Raw genomic sequence first — 17,844 nt, forward strand, 5'->3', positions numbered from 1 at the left:
GCAGGAGCCTTATGCTCCACAGCCACTGCTGCTCTTAACTCCCTCATTATCTCTGCAAGAGTGAGAAGTCCTTATTTTACCAGCTGCAAGTTTAACAAGCCTTTTCTGCTCCCTGTGGAGAGCATGAGCCCTGTTCCTGAACACAAACCAGCTTTGTGGTGGAAATCTCTGCTCTTCCTCCTCACCTGGCTTGGCTTGGGAGGCCAAAAGCCCTGAGGAAAATGATGAGATTTTTGCATGGAAATAAATCAGCAGAGGGAATTAGAGGGTGTAGAGGGAGGGCAGAGTGAAAATAACTTTGTTCTTAATAGTTCTCAAGTCTGAACTTCTGTAAACATCTCCCAAAGAGCACAGATTTGGACCCTGAGGATCCACAGGTACCTCTCCTCAACTTCTTCCTCCCTCCTGACACCTGAAGTGAGAGTGGAAGCCAGGAGAGGAAGGGTGAAGGAAACTGGCTGTCTCTTGATAAAAAAACTATGCCTAGAGCAGGCAAAACTTAGCTTTTTCTGATGTTAGTTTGAAGTCAGAAACATTCTTCCTGATACTGCTTCTGGCCCTTTCTCTGTCCAGCAATGGACAGAGTGTACTTGCCATCTTTTTTGGTCTCAGAGGGAGCTACCAGACTTGTGGCATGCCTACTATAAAATAGTGAACTGATTTGTTGACAACTTCTTCTCTTTCCCTACCTCCTTGTCTTGAAAGGAAGGGAAGAGATGTCACTTATGCAGGTGGTGGGGTGAGGTGAAGGTCCCTTCATCTTCACAGCACAACATGCAGTGAGCCCATACTGTGAGCATAAATTCATGTTACAAATACTGGACTGCCGTTTTGAGGCATTCATTGCTAATAATTAAAGACACAGACTTAAATGTGGTGTATTAAAGGGCAGTTTATCATCAGAACCTGGGGGATAGCCGTGTGATCATTTCTGAGACTTGACCCGCCTGTAAATCAGATGGGCATTTTTCCATTCTCATGAGTCAACAAAATTATGTTTGGGAGACAGCAATCCATTAAAGGTTTGTAAAAACAAGACCTGATGAAAGTTTCAGTTTGTTCTTTCATTTGCCTTTGATCAAAACTGGTTCCTGGACAAACAATTATTCCTCAGACAATTTTTTCCCCTGTTAATCAATATCCTACCTTGTAAGATATTTTGTCTCTCCTACAGTCTGAAATACCATCAGCTGATGAGTCATCTTATATGTTTATGCTAAGATGAGAGTAATTACCCGCTGGAAATCCCTCTGTCTCGAAAAATGGGAAAAATGGACTGAGTGGCTCAGATAGAGCCATCAATTTTATTTCCACTGAAATTAAAGCAGATGAACGCCTTCAAGCACGACAGATTGAGAGGGTGTTGTACAGGGAGATTTCCAGCACAATTACTTTGGTGCTATATAAACCAGAAGGGGCTTTCTCTCACCTTGCTGGACCACAGAAATACCTGGGGTTAAGCAATGGCATAGAGAATGACCTTGTCACTTGCATTTGTCCCCACTTAGAAATGCTTTACAGCCTCTCTTTTAGCCACAGTATCTACTTTGATTTTGGGATGCCTTTGCAGTATTTGTGAAAACTTGTCTCTGCACGTGACTTTTAGTTGCTGTCATGTCAAAATGTTGAAGCTGGGAAGAGAATGGATGAATAAGCAAATGTAAAATTGTGTCTTAGTCCAGAATGTCTGTCCCTGGGGTATTAATGTGCACATCACCAGCAGGTCCATCATGTTTGGTTGCACCATTTTGCAAGTCATTAATAAATAACCAGGATAGGTAATATTCTTTGCTGCAATGTGCCATCAGCCCATTTCTTACAGCATGGATCTAAATTGACAGTGGCTCTTTGGTATTTCTGTTTTGCAGATATTGTAGAGTTTTCCAATGGAAAGGCTGGCATTGTTCATGAGCTTTTGTTTGCTGCTGTCTGATACACAGCAAGCACCATCGTAAGTACATTTTGTTGTCAATTCTTAAATCCTATCCCTTGGAAGAGAAAGTAGGAAATATTCTCTCTCTCTCTTGATAATCAACAAAGCCAGTTTCTTAGATCACTGAAAATTCATGTAATCTTAAGTAGGTAAGAGGTAAAAAGCTTAAAACAGCCCTTTTAAGGCACTTTTAAGGGAAGAGACCTCCACTTAGTAATGAAAAATTAAAAATATCCCACTAAAGCATGTTGTTCATTCTGTTATTGCTGTTTGTTCACCTTTTGTTTATGACATGTACTGGATTGAAAAATCTTCGGAAACAATATCTCAGTAATTGAGCTATACATTGCAGAAAGCAAAGGTTTCACTTTTGGGAGAGCTTCAGTGTTTTTCTGTATTTATCCTCTATTTTAGCGGAGACTTACATGTGTTGATACTGGTTCTTCTAGTTGGACAAATTCCTGAGTTTGGGAAATAGGTGTTACTCTTTGAGAAAACCTGTGGAGTATGTTAAAGGTCCTTCAAATTAATCTTTATCTGTAGGGTAGAGGTACAGTAGAAGAGACTCTTTCTTTTTTCCCATGAGGATCAAATGTTTGCAGGTATTTACCATACCCAGAGGAGAGCTTTGATGAGATATTTGGGCTGTCAGTTCAAACCTTCTTCCCCTTCCATATCAGGTAACCTTTGAGGTTACCTCTAGCCCCAAATACTTATTTCTTTTCTGATGATGTTTCATCCAGGTGCAGACTCCTGCCTGCAGCCTGGTGTTGAACTCCGATGTCCACATCAGCATGAAAACTACAGCCCCACAAAAACTTGATGTTGGGGTACCTATGGAACATCATCATTAGTAAAGCACAATCTTTGTCATCTGTGAAAAAAGCCTTAGTGGAAAGGGGGACTGAGATAGATTTTTTTCCCTGAGGTAATGGGATGTGGGAAACGCAAGGTGCTGAATTTATCAGGTATATGAAATTGAACACTACATCAGAAAAATAGCGTGATGCTTTGAGACTAGATCTGGCCTGGGTCTAGCTAGCTGAGATTATGGGCAGTGTAGGCTAGTGACCATACCTCACTGAGCTATTACACAGGTAAACTTTTAAACAACCAAAGCAACTAACTATACCTCAGGAAAAAAAAATACCTTGAATTTCTGTAGACTATGTCAGAGAGCAAGCATTACTCTCTATTTTCCATATGTGAAGTTAGGTCTTGTGTCACCTTTTGCTAGAACCAACAGACTCTGAGTGAATGAAATTAAATATCAGTTTTATTCCCTGGTTGCTATACCCCACCATTCATTTTATACATTTAAGAAAGAAGAAACATTATTTTAAAAAAGTAAAAAAGAGAAAGTTCAGCCAACCCATTCTGATGATAGCAAAATCATTTACCTTTCATTTTAGAAGTCTTTTGCAGAATAATAATTTTCCAAAAGCAGCTTCCTTGAACTGAGAACTATTCTTTGTGTATGTGACCTTATATGTGAAGAGTCATGACATGATTTTTGACATAGTTCTCTGATTTTTGTGCGTAAAATATCCTGGAAAAAAATGAGAGCAAGAATAATGATCTACATTTTAATGGTCATGAAATTAATTGCTAAGAAGCACCAGAGCAGAGTTTAGAACAAAGGAAAGTAATAAAGAGAAAAAAAGAAATCCTAACCAGTTTAGCCTCCAGCTCAGCCCTTCCCAGGGCTGTGGTCTTACCTTCTGTGGTCTCTCATTTCCTGCACTTCACAAACAGTGATGTTACAATGAAGATCAGCTACTTGTAACCCCATACACATGGTTAGATAGGAAATTGATTTCTCCTGACATATTAAAGCATATGCTGTCATAATGTAAGTGCTAATACACAAAGATACATAACTTTGTAACATTAAATATGTATTTATGAATATGTATTCATTGTCTTTCAATACATGGCCTCATTTTGTTTAAGAAATTCGAGTTTGTAAAACTTCGTCTGAGTTAAACCAGGCTATAAATTCCATAAGTGGTTCCTGGGATATGTTGCAGGTTTTTTTCTCTCCAATGTATAGGGACTGATATTTTGTAGGAGTTAAATGTGATGGTTCAGAATTTGGGGATCAGTTGAGGAGAAACTGTCTACTTTTAACCTCTATTCTGGGGCAATAGATCAGTTGATCTCCACAATTCTCAAGCTCAGCTATTCTGTGAGAGTCTGCTTTTTTCTTTAAAATTTGTACTGATTGGACAATCACTGAGCATACTGGACAATCTGTTTGTCTGTTGTTTTAGATTTCTTATTACTGCTCCAAATGTGGTACATTTGGGCACATACGAGACAATAACAGTTCAAGTCCACGGAGCACAGAGTCCTGTGCGAGTTACTGCGTACTTCAAAGATGAGCTTAAAAATCAGCTCCTGTCAGACAGGATCATCTTTAACCTTAACGAAAATAATGACTACCAGGAGATGAAAAAAATAATGGTGAGTCTGCCATCACAGTGATGTACATTTTTTAATTAAGTGATAAAAAGCACATGATTTGTACTAGGAATAGGTTGGAACAGAGACAACACTGATTCCTAGAGACACGTGGTAGAACACCATTTCCAGTGACAGTTGCACCATATTCACCCAACCAGCTAATAAAAGAACATCTAATGTAATTTAACTGGTGGTTGTAAGTGCACTTTTGTGCCCAAATAACAAGCTCACGATTTTGTCACATGATGATAAAATAAGTTCAGTTTAATTGTTTTATCACTGTTGTTCTACATCACTTAAACTACGACTGCATTCATATCTTTGACTTACTATTGGCCATGTTACAAACAGGAGAAACCTTTAAAAATGTGTTGTCTCAGAACAAAGCCTTTGTTGCTTCTGCTAAGTCTTAAGTGGATTAGTTCTTTACATCCTGCATTGCATCCTTTGCTTCTGCCATGATTCTTTGAAGTCTGGCAGGATTTTGTTCAGTAGCACTGGTTTGGGCTAGTTGGTTGGAAAACAGCACAGTAATACTTAGTTTAGCTCTGATCAGTTTCCCCCAAAGCTAACAGCTGAGCTTTCAGATCAACGGATTCCTGTTGAGGGTGATGTTTAGAAGCATCACATAAAACTGCATGAAGTAAAGCACCAATCTCACAGACAAGATTTTAGCATAATACGGATTACAGGATACATGGTGACTGGAACTCAACAAGCATGTAAATTGAAGAAAATTCACCAGGCTTGAGTTATTGCCATTGAACAGAAGAGAGTGTATTTCTATGATGGAAAATAAAGGATTTTAGTTATAGATAGTATCTATACTTTAAAAGAAATATTCATCTAGGAAGAAAGATATAACCCCCAGTGAGAAAGATATGATTGAAAATCTTCTGTTGAATGGTGCTAATAAAATTATTTAAGCACTTCAGCTGTTTTGGGGCCTCATCTATGTGGCCCCAGAGTCAACAAGCTCATCTCTGACTCTGTGGATTTTTCCCTTTTGTCCTCTTCAGGTCAAGCCAGGGACTCTGCAACAGAACCTGTTGAAGAAGAGTAATCGACCATATGTTCTGCTGGTCACTGAAAGCAGGGAGCTTCCTAAGGCCGTTCAAAGCACTCGCATCCTCCTGTCCTCCAAGAAAGGCTACATTTTTATTCAAACAGACAAGCCTATATACACACAAAGTTCCAAAGGTTAAAATACAAATGCTGCATTTTGAATGTTGAATATAGATGTTACAAGGGCATGATTAGAAAAAGCAACAATGACTTGATCCTTCCTGCAGCCAGGACTTCTGCAGGGTCTGCACTGTGCATTGTAGCAACCCTTGTGGAAATGCCACTGGAGTCAAAGAGTCATTCTAACAGGAGCCAGACAAAATCTGTTCTTTTTTGTTTGAAAAGCTTAATGACAACATTTCTTTGGCAAACAAATTTGTGAGAAACCTGCAAAAAACCAAAACTCATATTGGTCCTGCTTGCACCACCAGCAATAAGTGTCCTTTGCTCTTTAAGACCACAACTGCTTTCTTACCTAATAATTTCATTAAGTAATAAGAGACAGAAGTAAACAGAGTTCTTGAGTTTGGTTTCAGGCCTCGATTGCAGAATGAATATAAAAGTGAGTAATTTTCAGGACTTGCTTCAAGAGGTTATCTGGTCAGGTAACATGCAAAGCCTGTGGGAGAATGCAATTCTTTTTTGAAATTTCTCAGACTTATTTTCATTAAAAGAAATTTAGTAAATACTAAATTCAATAAATACCAAATTCAGGTACTCATTTTACAGCTCGTAATAATTACTGTCTAGAAAGGCCAAAAAAAAAATATGTGACTGTATTTATTCTTCTGTTAAACAGTAAAATACAGGATCTTCATTCTGGACAATGCTATGAGGCCAACAGATGACACGGTAACAGTTGCTGTGCTAGTAAGTATGCAAAAACACTGTTGATGACTTCTTCTTCAACACAGGAAATATGAATAACTTGCACAAAAGATGTAAGAGCAAAACTATAGCTTTGACTCCTCTCAGTATTTACACATAGTAAGATATTTCTGGTTGGTTTTGGCTGATATCAGGAGCATGGAGGGAAACGTGACATGTGAATAATAAAGTAGGAAAGTCAGCAAAGAATTTTCTCTTCCATAGGACTAGTCCACGAACTTGAACTTCTGTATGTAAATGTTTGACACCTGGTGCATAATTTCATGTTTACTTTCTCTGTCTCAACAGAATTCAAAAGGAATGGTGGTTAAAAAGTCAGATCGGAAAATAAAGGCAGTGTTCAGTGAACATTTTGAAATACCCGACGTTGCTGAGTACGTTATTGCTGTACCTTGTGTATGAAAACCTGTAGATTAAGATTTTTAACTGCTGAATTGCTAGAATTACTTTTCAAAATTGTCGTTCTCTCACCATAGGGCAAAGATTGAGCCTATGGTTAATATCTTTTTACCTTTAAGCACCTCATCTTGGAGACTTGAGTCCAGAATTTAATGTTAATATGCTGTAATTAGCAGCATGTATCCTGATAAGGGAAAACTAAAAAAACTGGGTAAATATCTGTTCCAATGTATGGCTTCATTCAAGAGAGCACTTCTGCAAGAGCTTAGTTTGCAAAGTGTCATTAATTATATCTTAATTATTAAATATTAATTATTTCAGTCAGGCTTTTACTTAATATTCAGTGTGTTCTTGCGTGCTAGGTTGATTCTGATATCACAATGAATATAAGCTATAGGAAATATTTGATGAGTGCTCTGTTTCTGAGGATTTTCAAAGGTGATACATGTTACATGTGATTTGCAAATATGTTATCTTGTACTTCCTCGTACAGTTATTTTGAGTGTTTTCTAGGACATTTGGAAATATGTTGCTGGCTCCTCCTAGCAAAGAGAAATCCATTAATAAATTAGTTTGGGCTGAGATCAAAGTAAGGAAAATATTAGTGTGTAGTGATAATTTATATATTGGTATCATCAAATATCTGAGGAATCCTAATTAACTATTTTCTGCTGAATCTGAACTTTAGGCCTGGAACTTGGAAAATCAAAGCCTGGTTTCACCAACATGAAATGTCTAATGTTTCTGCTGAATTTGAAGTTAAAAAATATGGTAAGAGAATATTAAATTTGCATTTTGAATATATGAAGTTACGACTATGTGTTAAAAGATATACTGCAGTGATTAAACCTGGCTCTACTTAGGTAGTAAGGACAAATTTTACAGTGTTTCTGTGCATCATTGCTATCTCCAATGCACAGAAGGAAAACTCTGGTTTTGTATGGCTTCCACTTGTATTTAAAAAGAGAAACACCTTTATTTATATACAGATTTAGTATCTTTTTTAACACTTTTTTAACTTTTTTCACCAAACACTGTAAGGGCTCTCCTACTGCAGAAAAAAAAGAATGAGATGAGCTCCCTTTTAAAGTCATTACAATTCTCCTAAAGCTTCCAGTGAAGACTACAATGAAAAAAACCCTGCCTGTTTTCTCTCAGTAGCATTCAGTCTGGAAGTTTATGAGAGTTCCTATACTCAAAGAAGTTTTTTTTGAGCAACGGTAAAGGCACTGCGGGAAAAGTAAAAATGTAAAAATTTAACAATTTGGGATAGGAAATTGCTTGGTTTATTTGCACTGAAATTATGCCTTCTTGTAAAAGTTAGTGTGGGTTTGTTATTTTGTTGGGTTTTTTTTCTTAAAGACAAAAGAAAACCTCGGGATTGTATGAAAATCTCAGTTTAACAAAACTGGTTTTGCCTTAGGTAGCGAATGTAACAGAATAGTGGAGACTACTGCATCCTCCACAAACACCTACATGCAGAAGCAAATTACCCTGACTATATCTACAGGAGCAAATAGTTTGGCTTTACAGGAGCAAATTCAAAGTGACACAGCTGATGCTGGGGATCTCATGTCCACACTCAACCCATTTCAGGGTGGGTTTACTTCAGACTGCTTCTAGTCCAGGGCACTTAATGACCAATAGCAGTTGGAATTTATCTTCTGGCTTAATTTCATTGTAAATAAATGAATAAATTGATTTTGTGGGCTCAAAGACTGCTGAAGCAAAGCAGAACAAGGGAAGATGATTAGAGATTTGCTTCAATAGTGCATTGCTGATTCAAACTGAAACATCCCCTCAATGCAGCTGCATCCTCTCAGTGGGTGTTGCCACATGCCAGGAGTTTAAGATATGTTTGAAACTTGCTTGTCATGACCTTTCACTTTCTTTTTTTCGTGCAGAACTTCCATCTTTTGAAGTCAAACTCATCCCACTTCAGCCATACTACCACATCTGGAATGAAAGCTTTGTGTTTGATATTGAGGCAAAGTAGGTGTGCTCAGAGTCAGGTTGTTTCAGGAGGCAGATAAGTAGATTGTGAACTTTGCAGCTTCTTCCTTTTTGTTGTCATTAACAGTTAACCCACTTCTGGCTCTACTTGAATCTGACTAATCTTACATACTCTCTGTTTCCACTAATGACTTGAGACATCAGTGTAAAATTCTACCCGCGTTCAAGTCATGGTGATTAAGGTGAGCAAGATTTTCTGAATATTTTAGTTTGCTAGTAAAGGTGACTATTTAGGATTTTCCTCTGTGTTGCTTGGTAAGGTTCCAGGCAAACTGATCACCTGGTTTTCTTTATACTTCTGCTTCTTACATTTAGAAATATTCTAAAGCTGCAGATGTGTTATTTAATTCAAGTAGAAATGGATTCAAGTTTGTGTATTTATTTTTTCAAGGCCCAGTGAAGTTTGTAAGCTAGTACTTGTTTGCAGAATTGTTTCCAGGGGAATAAATACAATTAATCAGAGGAGTTTCCATGACAATCACTACACATATGCCTGTTGTTGCACAGTAGCGCAACACTGGTCTGGATGAGTCATGGCTACAAAGCTCTCAGACTGGCCAGATTGTGAGTCAGGGCTCAGTGAAAAATAAGTTATACCTGGTCCCGTACCAAATTAGAATGGCATCAAACACAGAGTAACTTAGGAAGTCAGAGAGTGAAAAGTTAACCCATCAAAATATTTTTAATAGTTTTGAAGAATCAGACTGAACTGAAATTGAATAAGCATTTAGTGCTCTGTGGCTCTGGTATTTTTGAGCACAAATTGACCGATCTAAATTTGCTGTACACTAGCAGTGGCTTATCAACATCTTTCAAACCTTCTTGACTGTTGAATTTTCAAGTTTAATAGGAGTCAAAATACTAAGAAACTGCCTGTTGAGAGAATGACTAAATCAGAACTAGATACATTTTTTTTTTCTTTTTTTCTGAAGAGGAGTAAATTTTATTAAACGACAACAGGCATGTGGAAGCAGCTGGTCTTCTTTCATCGTTGGGAGAAATCTATTCAGTTTCAAAGAAGTGAGGAGTCTAATTTTTATGTCTTTAAAAATCAGAAATTAATATTTACCAGTACTATCAAACAGAGAAGGGTTTTAGGATATTGTCAAACACACTGGATAGTTGATATGGAAGAATACATCTCCTGAAATAAGGTACTCTGTATTATCTACATAATACTGAATTAGTTATTCTGTTTATTTCTCCCTAGATAGACAAAAGCTCAGATTCATTTCCAGGCAATTTTGATGTGTCAGGGAAGAGCTGATCATGCAGTATCAGCAAGTAGTATTAGACTGTCACTAAGAACAACTCCTTAAAACAGAAATCAGCACCTCATGGCTTTTGAGGTTGATTCATCATATCCCTTAACATTCTTTAGCACAAAAGCAAGAATAGGATCACACAGAGTTATTGCAGCCAGTACTGTTAAATATATTTAGTGTTATACAGTGGGCAAATTTTTTGTATGGTAACAATAATGCAAGATAGCGGAAAGTGAACTGTTTATATTTTATTACATAATGATTATTTATTTTTGACCTGTAAAGCTTATTGTATCCATTCACTTTTAGTATTTTGACCATTAATGGTTTGCAATTATTTTTGAATAATATATAAATATACATGTGACATTGTTGGGGAATATTTTAGCAGAGAAGTTCATTCTTATAACTTACTAATTCCATAGAATAACTTGTATAATTTTATAAAGGTATTTCATTAAGTTTCCTAGGCAAAACCTCTTTGAGTATCGTCTTTTAGAAACATACACATAATTGAATAGTATAAGAATATCTTATTGATAAGTTACCATTGCACAGTTTGTGTCTATCTTAGTAGTTGATGCAAATGGAAGAGAGAAGACAGTAATACAGAAGGGAGGAAAGATCTAAGTATAGAAATTGCTAAAGTAATATGCAAATAAGAATAAAAAAATCCTGGTCTATACAACCAAAGTTTGAGTCTTTATTAAGCACTGACAATAATTAACCATAGAAGTCATTTGGCTTACAGTAACCTTTAGTTAAATAGGAATTAAATATTAACATTTTTCAGTGGCCAAGGAGGCCAATGGCATCTTAGCCTGTATCAGCAATTGTGTGGCCAGCAGGACTAGAGCTCAGCACTGGTGCGGCTGCATCTCAAATCCTGTGTTCAGTTTTGGGCCCCTCATTACAAGAAGGACATTGAGGTGCTGGAGCATATCCACAGAAGAGCAACAAAGCTGGTGAGCTGGGGTTGTTTAGCCTGGATAAAAGGAGTCTCTACAACTCTCTACAACTACCTCAAAGGAGATTGTAGTGAGGTGGGGTTCAGTCTCTTCTACCAGGTAACAAGTGACAGGACAAGAGGAAATGTCCTCAAGTTGCACAAGGGGAGGTTTAGATTGGATATTAGGAAAAATTTCTTCACTGAAAGGACTGTCAAGCATTTGAACAGGCTGCTCAGGAAGTGGTAAAGTTACCATCCCTGAAGATACTTAGAAGACATGTAGATGTGGCATTTAGGGACATGGTTTAGCAGTGGACTTGGCAGTGCTGGGTTAATAGCCAGACTTTTTCCAACCTTACTGCTTCTATGGTTCTATGTGAGTGCACGTGATTAATGCATCATTACTACTGTGACCATTCATATTTCATCTTGTGTTTGACTCTAGAAAGCCCTCCAAATTAGGAGCAGCAAATGAATTATTATTTTATTCAAATATTATCCTCATACAGTAGGAACTTTGTCTGCATTTCAACATGATACCAGAGAAATTATTTGAGCCACCTGATCAGTCAATTAAACAGTTCCAGCTGGGTCCCAAGCCCCAGAGCTTAGTTGCCAATGGCTCAGCTGGTGCATGGCAAGGGCTTGACTTCCTCCATTCAGCACTCCCCAGACAATTTCTGAAACCTTTTTAGGAAGAAGCACGAACCAAGGTCAACCCAAGGTATTTATGTGACCCCGTTGCTGTTTAATAGAGTGGGGATGGCTTGAGCTCTGCCAGCTGGCTGCAGTACAACAGCACTGTACTGTTTAATTTAATTAACCTGGTCCAAACAGAGCACAGTCATTAGATTTGCTACATGGACCCTGGAACTGTATCCAAGTGGAATACTGATCCCCCATTCCCCCTACTTCTTATCTGGGTTTATTTCTAATTTAAATTTATCCCTGACCAGTGTATATCCTGTTGGACTTCTGCTCTCTGCCCTTAACTCTACTGGTTCTTCCTTCTCCAGCACACCTTGAGAGAGCAGACAGAATCCTATATCCACTTCTTTTTGCTTGGCTGAACTCAACTCTTCTAATCTCCTCCTGACCACCTGTAATTCTTTATTTGGTTCTATTGAATTACTAGCTTTAATCATGATTGCTTGATACTGTGATATGAAGTAATATCAAATCACTGGCTTTAATTTTAATCTTTTCTAAAATTTTCTCTATGCTATTGCAGCACTCATTTTTGAGTTTATAAATGTCATATATATCTCAATACTCATTAACATCACAATTATTTAAGAAGAAAAATTAGGTCTTAATAACAGCATATAATTCTTTTGTCTATTGGAAAATGTCCTAGTGGTGCTGCCTGACTTTCATCAAAATCAACATATGGAATTCCTGATAATTGAACTTATTTCTCTGAACTGGCCATGCATGTAATAAAGTTATTTGGTATTTTTACTATTGTTTCCCACCGTTATTAGTTCTGGAATTTAATGGAGTTTTCATAAGAACTGCATCTCAGTTGCTTTCATTGGTATAGATCAGTGCTGCTGATCAGGTCAATTTGAAAGAGGCTTTGTTTAAATAAAAATAAGCCATTACAGAACTGAGATAAAGCAGGATTTCCACAAGCAAAAGACAACACTATGGCCAAGATAAGTCTCATGTAGCACATGTAGCATCCTCCACTGTGCTGCCAGAGGATTCCATCTGCCAGGGTTTCGCCGAGTAAGGAGCCATGTACAACATGTCCTACATGCCCTGTCTTCTCTCTCCATGACCTATATGCAATGTTCAGGGATGTTCTGGACAGATACCTATCTGGCAAATATTTCACTTACAAATGAACCTTATGCTATACTGTCTCAATCTGTAGGAGAGATGTAGGGTAGAGGGTGTCTACTGTACCTAATGCATGTATTAAAATATCAGTAGGTAGGATCTGTCTCTGTACATCTTCAGAGGAACTAAATACTTCATATCAGTCCCTGAAATGATTCTCTGATCCCTTAATTCAAAAATTTTTCTCATGAGGTGTCTCATACAAAGGAATTAGCTGTGCATCCAGGCTGAAGAAATTGGATACCTCCCTTGCTCTCTCTGAAGGGGATGAGTTGTGTGAGACCTCACTGTGCAACTAAAGGTCTTGTTAATTCATTAAAAAAAAAGTTTTGTTTACTCTGGTACAAATTTTGTCAGATGGTGTCTCGACATGTGATTCTGCCAACATGATTTACTCCATATATATGTCTGCATTTGAAATCACTACTTGGTACACAGGTCAGTAAAAGTCTTTATGTTTGAGTTACAAGTGAGTGGGACTAATTTTTGTTTTCAAGGTATTAATTACAGATGGGATGCCTACAAATATTCCAGTTTTATTTCAACATAAAATGATAAGTCTGATTTATGCTTGTTTTTTATTAAGATAAAAATTCACCTCCTTGCTTTTCTTCCTTTCAAAGACACTCTTATGGGAAAGAAATTCAAGGTGCTGCATATGTGCGATTTGGCATCATTGATGAAAATGAAAACAAAGTGTTTGTTCCAGGCCTGGAGCAACAGCTCTCTGTAAGTATTCGGAGGAACTATTTCGATTTATTGTACCTAAGCAGAATATTGTCAGAAATTCTGGACCCTGCAATACCATAGTCATGATATAAGCAATACTTTTTTATTTCTAATGGCAACAAACCAGTAAAGGGTTGTCACTTCCCCTTTTTTTTGTTTTTCTTTTTTTTCACTTTTGTTTTAGATTCAAAATGGGAAAGGAAGAGTTACTTTAAACACACTACTTTTGGAAGAGAAATTAAGGAAGAGTGTTTCCACTCTGGAAGGGTTTTGTTTATATGTTGCTGTTACCACCATAGAAACTGCAAGTGAGTACACTATGGCTTAGCTGATACAGTCTGTAATATTTATATTGACCTTTCTCTACTGTAATCCTTCATGTGGGAAATCTTGTGCAACTGGATCAATCTTTGCTGCAAAGCTTCCTCATGCTATAGTGCCTGACAGCCTCTTTCATCTGACCCCCTTCTGTACAAAAACTTCATTTTGTGTGGTATTCACTTATCTGAACCCAAATATCCTGACCACTTTAAATACCCTTTGTGGTCCTGTGTTGTCTTCCATTGCTGCTCCAGAAGTACTCAGGTCTCCTGTGAGTACTGTCCTATGGGGTCTGTCCCACATGAAATAGCTCTGTGAGGATATCTGAGATATCCTAGTCCCTCTGAAGTGGCATCAGACACATGTATGAATGCAAATAAATTAATCCCCATAAGATCTTGTTGATCACTTGCCCTAGCCACCTCCATTCCTTCCATATATAGGAATTTATTAGTTGCACTTGATATCTTAGCTTGCTTTGTACCTCAGCTGGCTAAACTGTCAGGTTAGAGGTGAGGCATATGTGTTAGAGCCACAGCGCAATGCAGAGGAGGATCTAACCCTTGTGAGTCCTGTTTGTCCTCTTATGTCCCACAATTTTATTGACTGTGGTACTTGGTATATGCACAAGCACAATGTAGTCCAAATTGGTTGGTCTTGCTGTTCATCTGGGACATGAGCCTGGAGGATGCCTTCCAGAGTTTCTAGTGGTTGCTTGCGATTGTTCTTCTAGGAAACAGATAGTAACAGGTAATAATGGAGCTAATTTCTGAAGCTGAATCTGTGACAAAGCTGACCTTTCCAACAGGGGCAAGATTTTTCTTTTTCTTCATAGGGAAATTGCTCCCCTTTATTTTAGATATCTGGAAGTAAAGTATCTAGTCAGAGCTCAGGTATTTTGTGTAGTCAGTATAGAGAATGGATGGGTTAAATTGCACTCCAGAAGTGTCTGTTCCCAATAGCTATAGGAGTCTAGTTACTTAGCTTAGAATTACAAGAATTCCATAAATTCCTAAAAATCCTATGCATTAAGTAGGATTCCTTAAAATCCTAAAATTAAGCCAGATTCATTGCAGCTGTGCAGTTCTTTAGTATTACCTGCTATAGGTGCTAGCATGCACTATTGCCACAACATTTATGGTAAGAGCAAAAGGGGCTGGAAGAACTCCTGTTACTATAGCATCATGATGGGCACAAGATCTCATGGTGAGCCATGCTCTCTACCACGCTGTGCATGCTGCCTCTTTCTGCCACAGGCAGGCTACCTTCACACTTGTGGTACTAATTACATGCATGACAGGGAAAGGGTAATGGGCTTTACTGGCACCTTTCAACCTTGGAGTGCTAAAGTGGAAAATAAGGATGTTGAAACATATTTCTAAATGCATTTGGTTTAAAACAAGTTGTGCAACTAGTTTCTTAGATATAGTTATTGGTAGTGGTGTAACTAGAAGTTAACTAGAAGAATTACTGTTTTAACTAGAAGGATCTTAGATGGAAAGCAGTTGCTCAAGCTGCGAGTTGCAGAAGATGGCATTAGGTAATATTAACTCTCACTAGTAGCTGAAAATGAAAAAAAAATCTTTCAGAAAATTAGAGATCTAAGGTCCCAACCCCTCTACCAGTTCTGAGTAACTTCTGTGTTAGTCTTTGACGGAGCCTTTCCCCAGGAATGGAGCCCCAACAGCTCAGAAAGGGAAGTGTGTGGCTGTAGTGGCTCCTGGGGTAGAGTGCCCTTTGTTTGCAGGTACTTTGTTCCAATCAATGTATTAGAGAGGAATTTTTATTCATCCTCTTCTAAAAACTGAAGCTCTTGTGTAGGAATCATATTTCACTTTCCTTTATATATGCTACTAAAGGTGAAACTAATCTTGGAAACAGAAGTGAGTGATGTTGTGGTTATATGCAAGTACATAGTTATTGCCCTCATAGCAACATGTACTGTTTGGTATTAATAGGTGGTGAGATGAGGGAAGAGGAACTGAGCAATGTGAAGTTTGTGAAATCTCCTTATGCTGTTGATCTGTCTAACACCAAAAAGCATTTTGTGCCTGGAGCCCCCTTCTCTGTTGTGGTATGTAGTATTTAGGTGATTGTATCTTTGCGTCTAAAGAAATGCATTTGTATCTGCCCTTTTTCCTTATCTGATCCAATGGGAGCTCTATAGGACAGAGACCTTTAGGAATAGATCCAACACAGACCTACAGTTTATGTCTGGTTTGTCTTGTTTCTGTACACTCAGAGCCTGAGCAGCCAGAAAATGCTGGTTTTCTGCTCTGGAAGTCAGTGTGTACTGTTGCCCTACAAAGTTTTATAAAACAGCAATTTCTTCCTCACTTCCATATCAAAATATTAAATTAATAATATTGTATCAAATTAGTCCCTTGTCAAATTAGAATTCTGAAAACTAAAACAGCATATTACCTTTTTTAAAAAATGCATTGAAATTTTTACTGTTTTAAACTTCACACCTTCAAGTTTTTCCACAGAGTTTTATACAACAAGTTAAAGTCATAAATTTACCTTATAATAGCTGAAGACAAATGTCTCTGGGATCAGCTTAGACCAAATAGATGCCAAGTAAATATCTAGGGCAGCTCTTAATCCTTACTCACAGATTTTTACCTTAGCTGGAGTCCAGACTGAGTTGATTTCTACCCCCTTCTCTCAAAGCTCAAATTTTTGAACACTAATGTGTACACTTTTGTATTTCTTCTGAGTTTATAAAAATAACTCCTTCTTATTTGTAAGCCTTTTTTAATCCCAGGATTTCCTTTAAGTAACAAAAACTTTTTTTTTCCAATAGGCATCTGTCACTTTGGTTGATGGTTCTCCTGCTGGCTCCCTACCTGTCACAGCTACTTTTACCTTGCCTGGAAAACCCCCAATGAAGAAGACTGCACTCTCTAATAAAGAGGGCCTAATTGCCCTTACATTTGACATCCCCACAGATGCTCAAAGGCTTGAAATAATGGTAAAGAAAACCCAAACATTCATGTTTAAAAGTATACCACTGGGAAGAACTCAGAACACAATTACAAATGACTGTGAAAATGATCAGTTTTCAGTAAATTAGCACAGAGGGTGGAATATCATATTTTACACCATCTGCAGAGCTTTATTCAGACTGTGTAGGATATTTTAAAGAGACCAGGGGCCTGAGGGATGTCTCACTGACATGAAAGGCACTTTGGTACATCAGAGCCTTGGGGATACATGTGTTGGTTATAGTGGTGCATTTTTTCAGTGTTTTGATGTTCATTTTCCTGGCATGAAGGACAGAAATGGGACTGTAAGATCTCACCATGGAAAATTATAGGAAATTATGAAAAGAGGGTGAAGAAAAAGGTCCTGAGCAATTCAGAGAGTAGGCTACATCTGCCCACGCAGGGGGTTCATTTAAGTGTACAATATAAAATGGGAAAAAACTTGCCTGAGTACAAAATCGCTTTTGAGTCATTTTGAGGCATTATTTCTCATTCAGAAGAGCCAAGAATGAAAGATACTAAATTAAAATGGAACAAGAGACAAAATGGGGTGAGAGAATAAAATAATTAAAATCCTGTTTTTTGGTGACAGGTTCTGCTAATGAGGTCTTGGCAATGATTCATCTCACTTCACAGCATTTTCCAAATAATCTGTCAAGATATGAATTAATGGTGGCACTATATACTGTCTCCTGCAGGACACTTGATTCACTCTGTCTTTTTCTTCCCTGATAGGTAAAGGCTGAAGAGGGAAAAGAAAAATTAGAATCACCTGAGGCCAGTATCAGAGCTGAAAGATACCAGTCTGCTTCCCCAAACTACCTAAGCATCAGCATCCCACATGCTGTTGTGGCACCTGGAGATACTTTACACATCACTTTGAATGACATTCATCAGTCTGGCAGTGGAAAGATTGACTATTTCTATTATATGGTAAACAAAATAGTATCGTATCAGTAATTTCTTTTAGGAATTATACATCTC

General features: G+C 37.7%; 1 protein-coding gene across 1 annotated transcript in view; it reads left to right on the forward strand.

The window, feature by feature from the left end:
• Positions 1-1,803: 1,803 nt before the first annotated feature.
• The window catches only part of LOC116782765 (complement C4-like), a 48,307-nt gene continuing 32,266 nt past the window's right edge, over positions 1,804-17,844 (forward strand). Inside the window, exons 1-12 of the mRNA XM_032679734.1 lie at positions 1,804-1,951; positions 4,207-4,399; positions 5,419-5,599; positions 6,264-6,334; positions 6,641-6,726; positions 7,440-7,522; positions 8,656-8,743; positions 13,447-13,552; positions 13,737-13,860; positions 15,832-15,947; positions 16,680-16,847; positions 17,596-17,793. Of these exons, the coding sequence (XP_032535625.1) occupies positions 1,887-1,951; positions 4,207-4,399; positions 5,419-5,599; positions 6,264-6,334; positions 6,641-6,726; positions 7,440-7,522; positions 8,656-8,743; positions 13,447-13,552; positions 13,737-13,860; positions 15,832-15,947; positions 16,680-16,847; positions 17,596-17,793 (1,479 nt within the window). The 5' untranslated portion in view covers positions 1,804-1,886. The remainder of the gene's footprint in view (positions 1,952-4,206; positions 4,400-5,418; positions 5,600-6,263; positions 6,335-6,640; positions 6,727-7,439; positions 7,523-8,655; positions 8,744-13,446; positions 13,553-13,736; positions 13,861-15,831; positions 15,948-16,679; positions 16,848-17,595; positions 17,794-17,844) is intronic.

This window comes from Chiroxiphia lanceolata, chromosome 2 (genome assembly GCF_009829145.1).
Source record: "Chiroxiphia lanceolata isolate bChiLan1 chromosome 2, bChiLan1.pri, whole genome shotgun sequence".
In the NCBI taxonomy this organism is placed as follows: domain Eukaryota; kingdom Metazoa; phylum Chordata; class Aves; order Passeriformes; family Pipridae; genus Chiroxiphia; species Chiroxiphia lanceolata.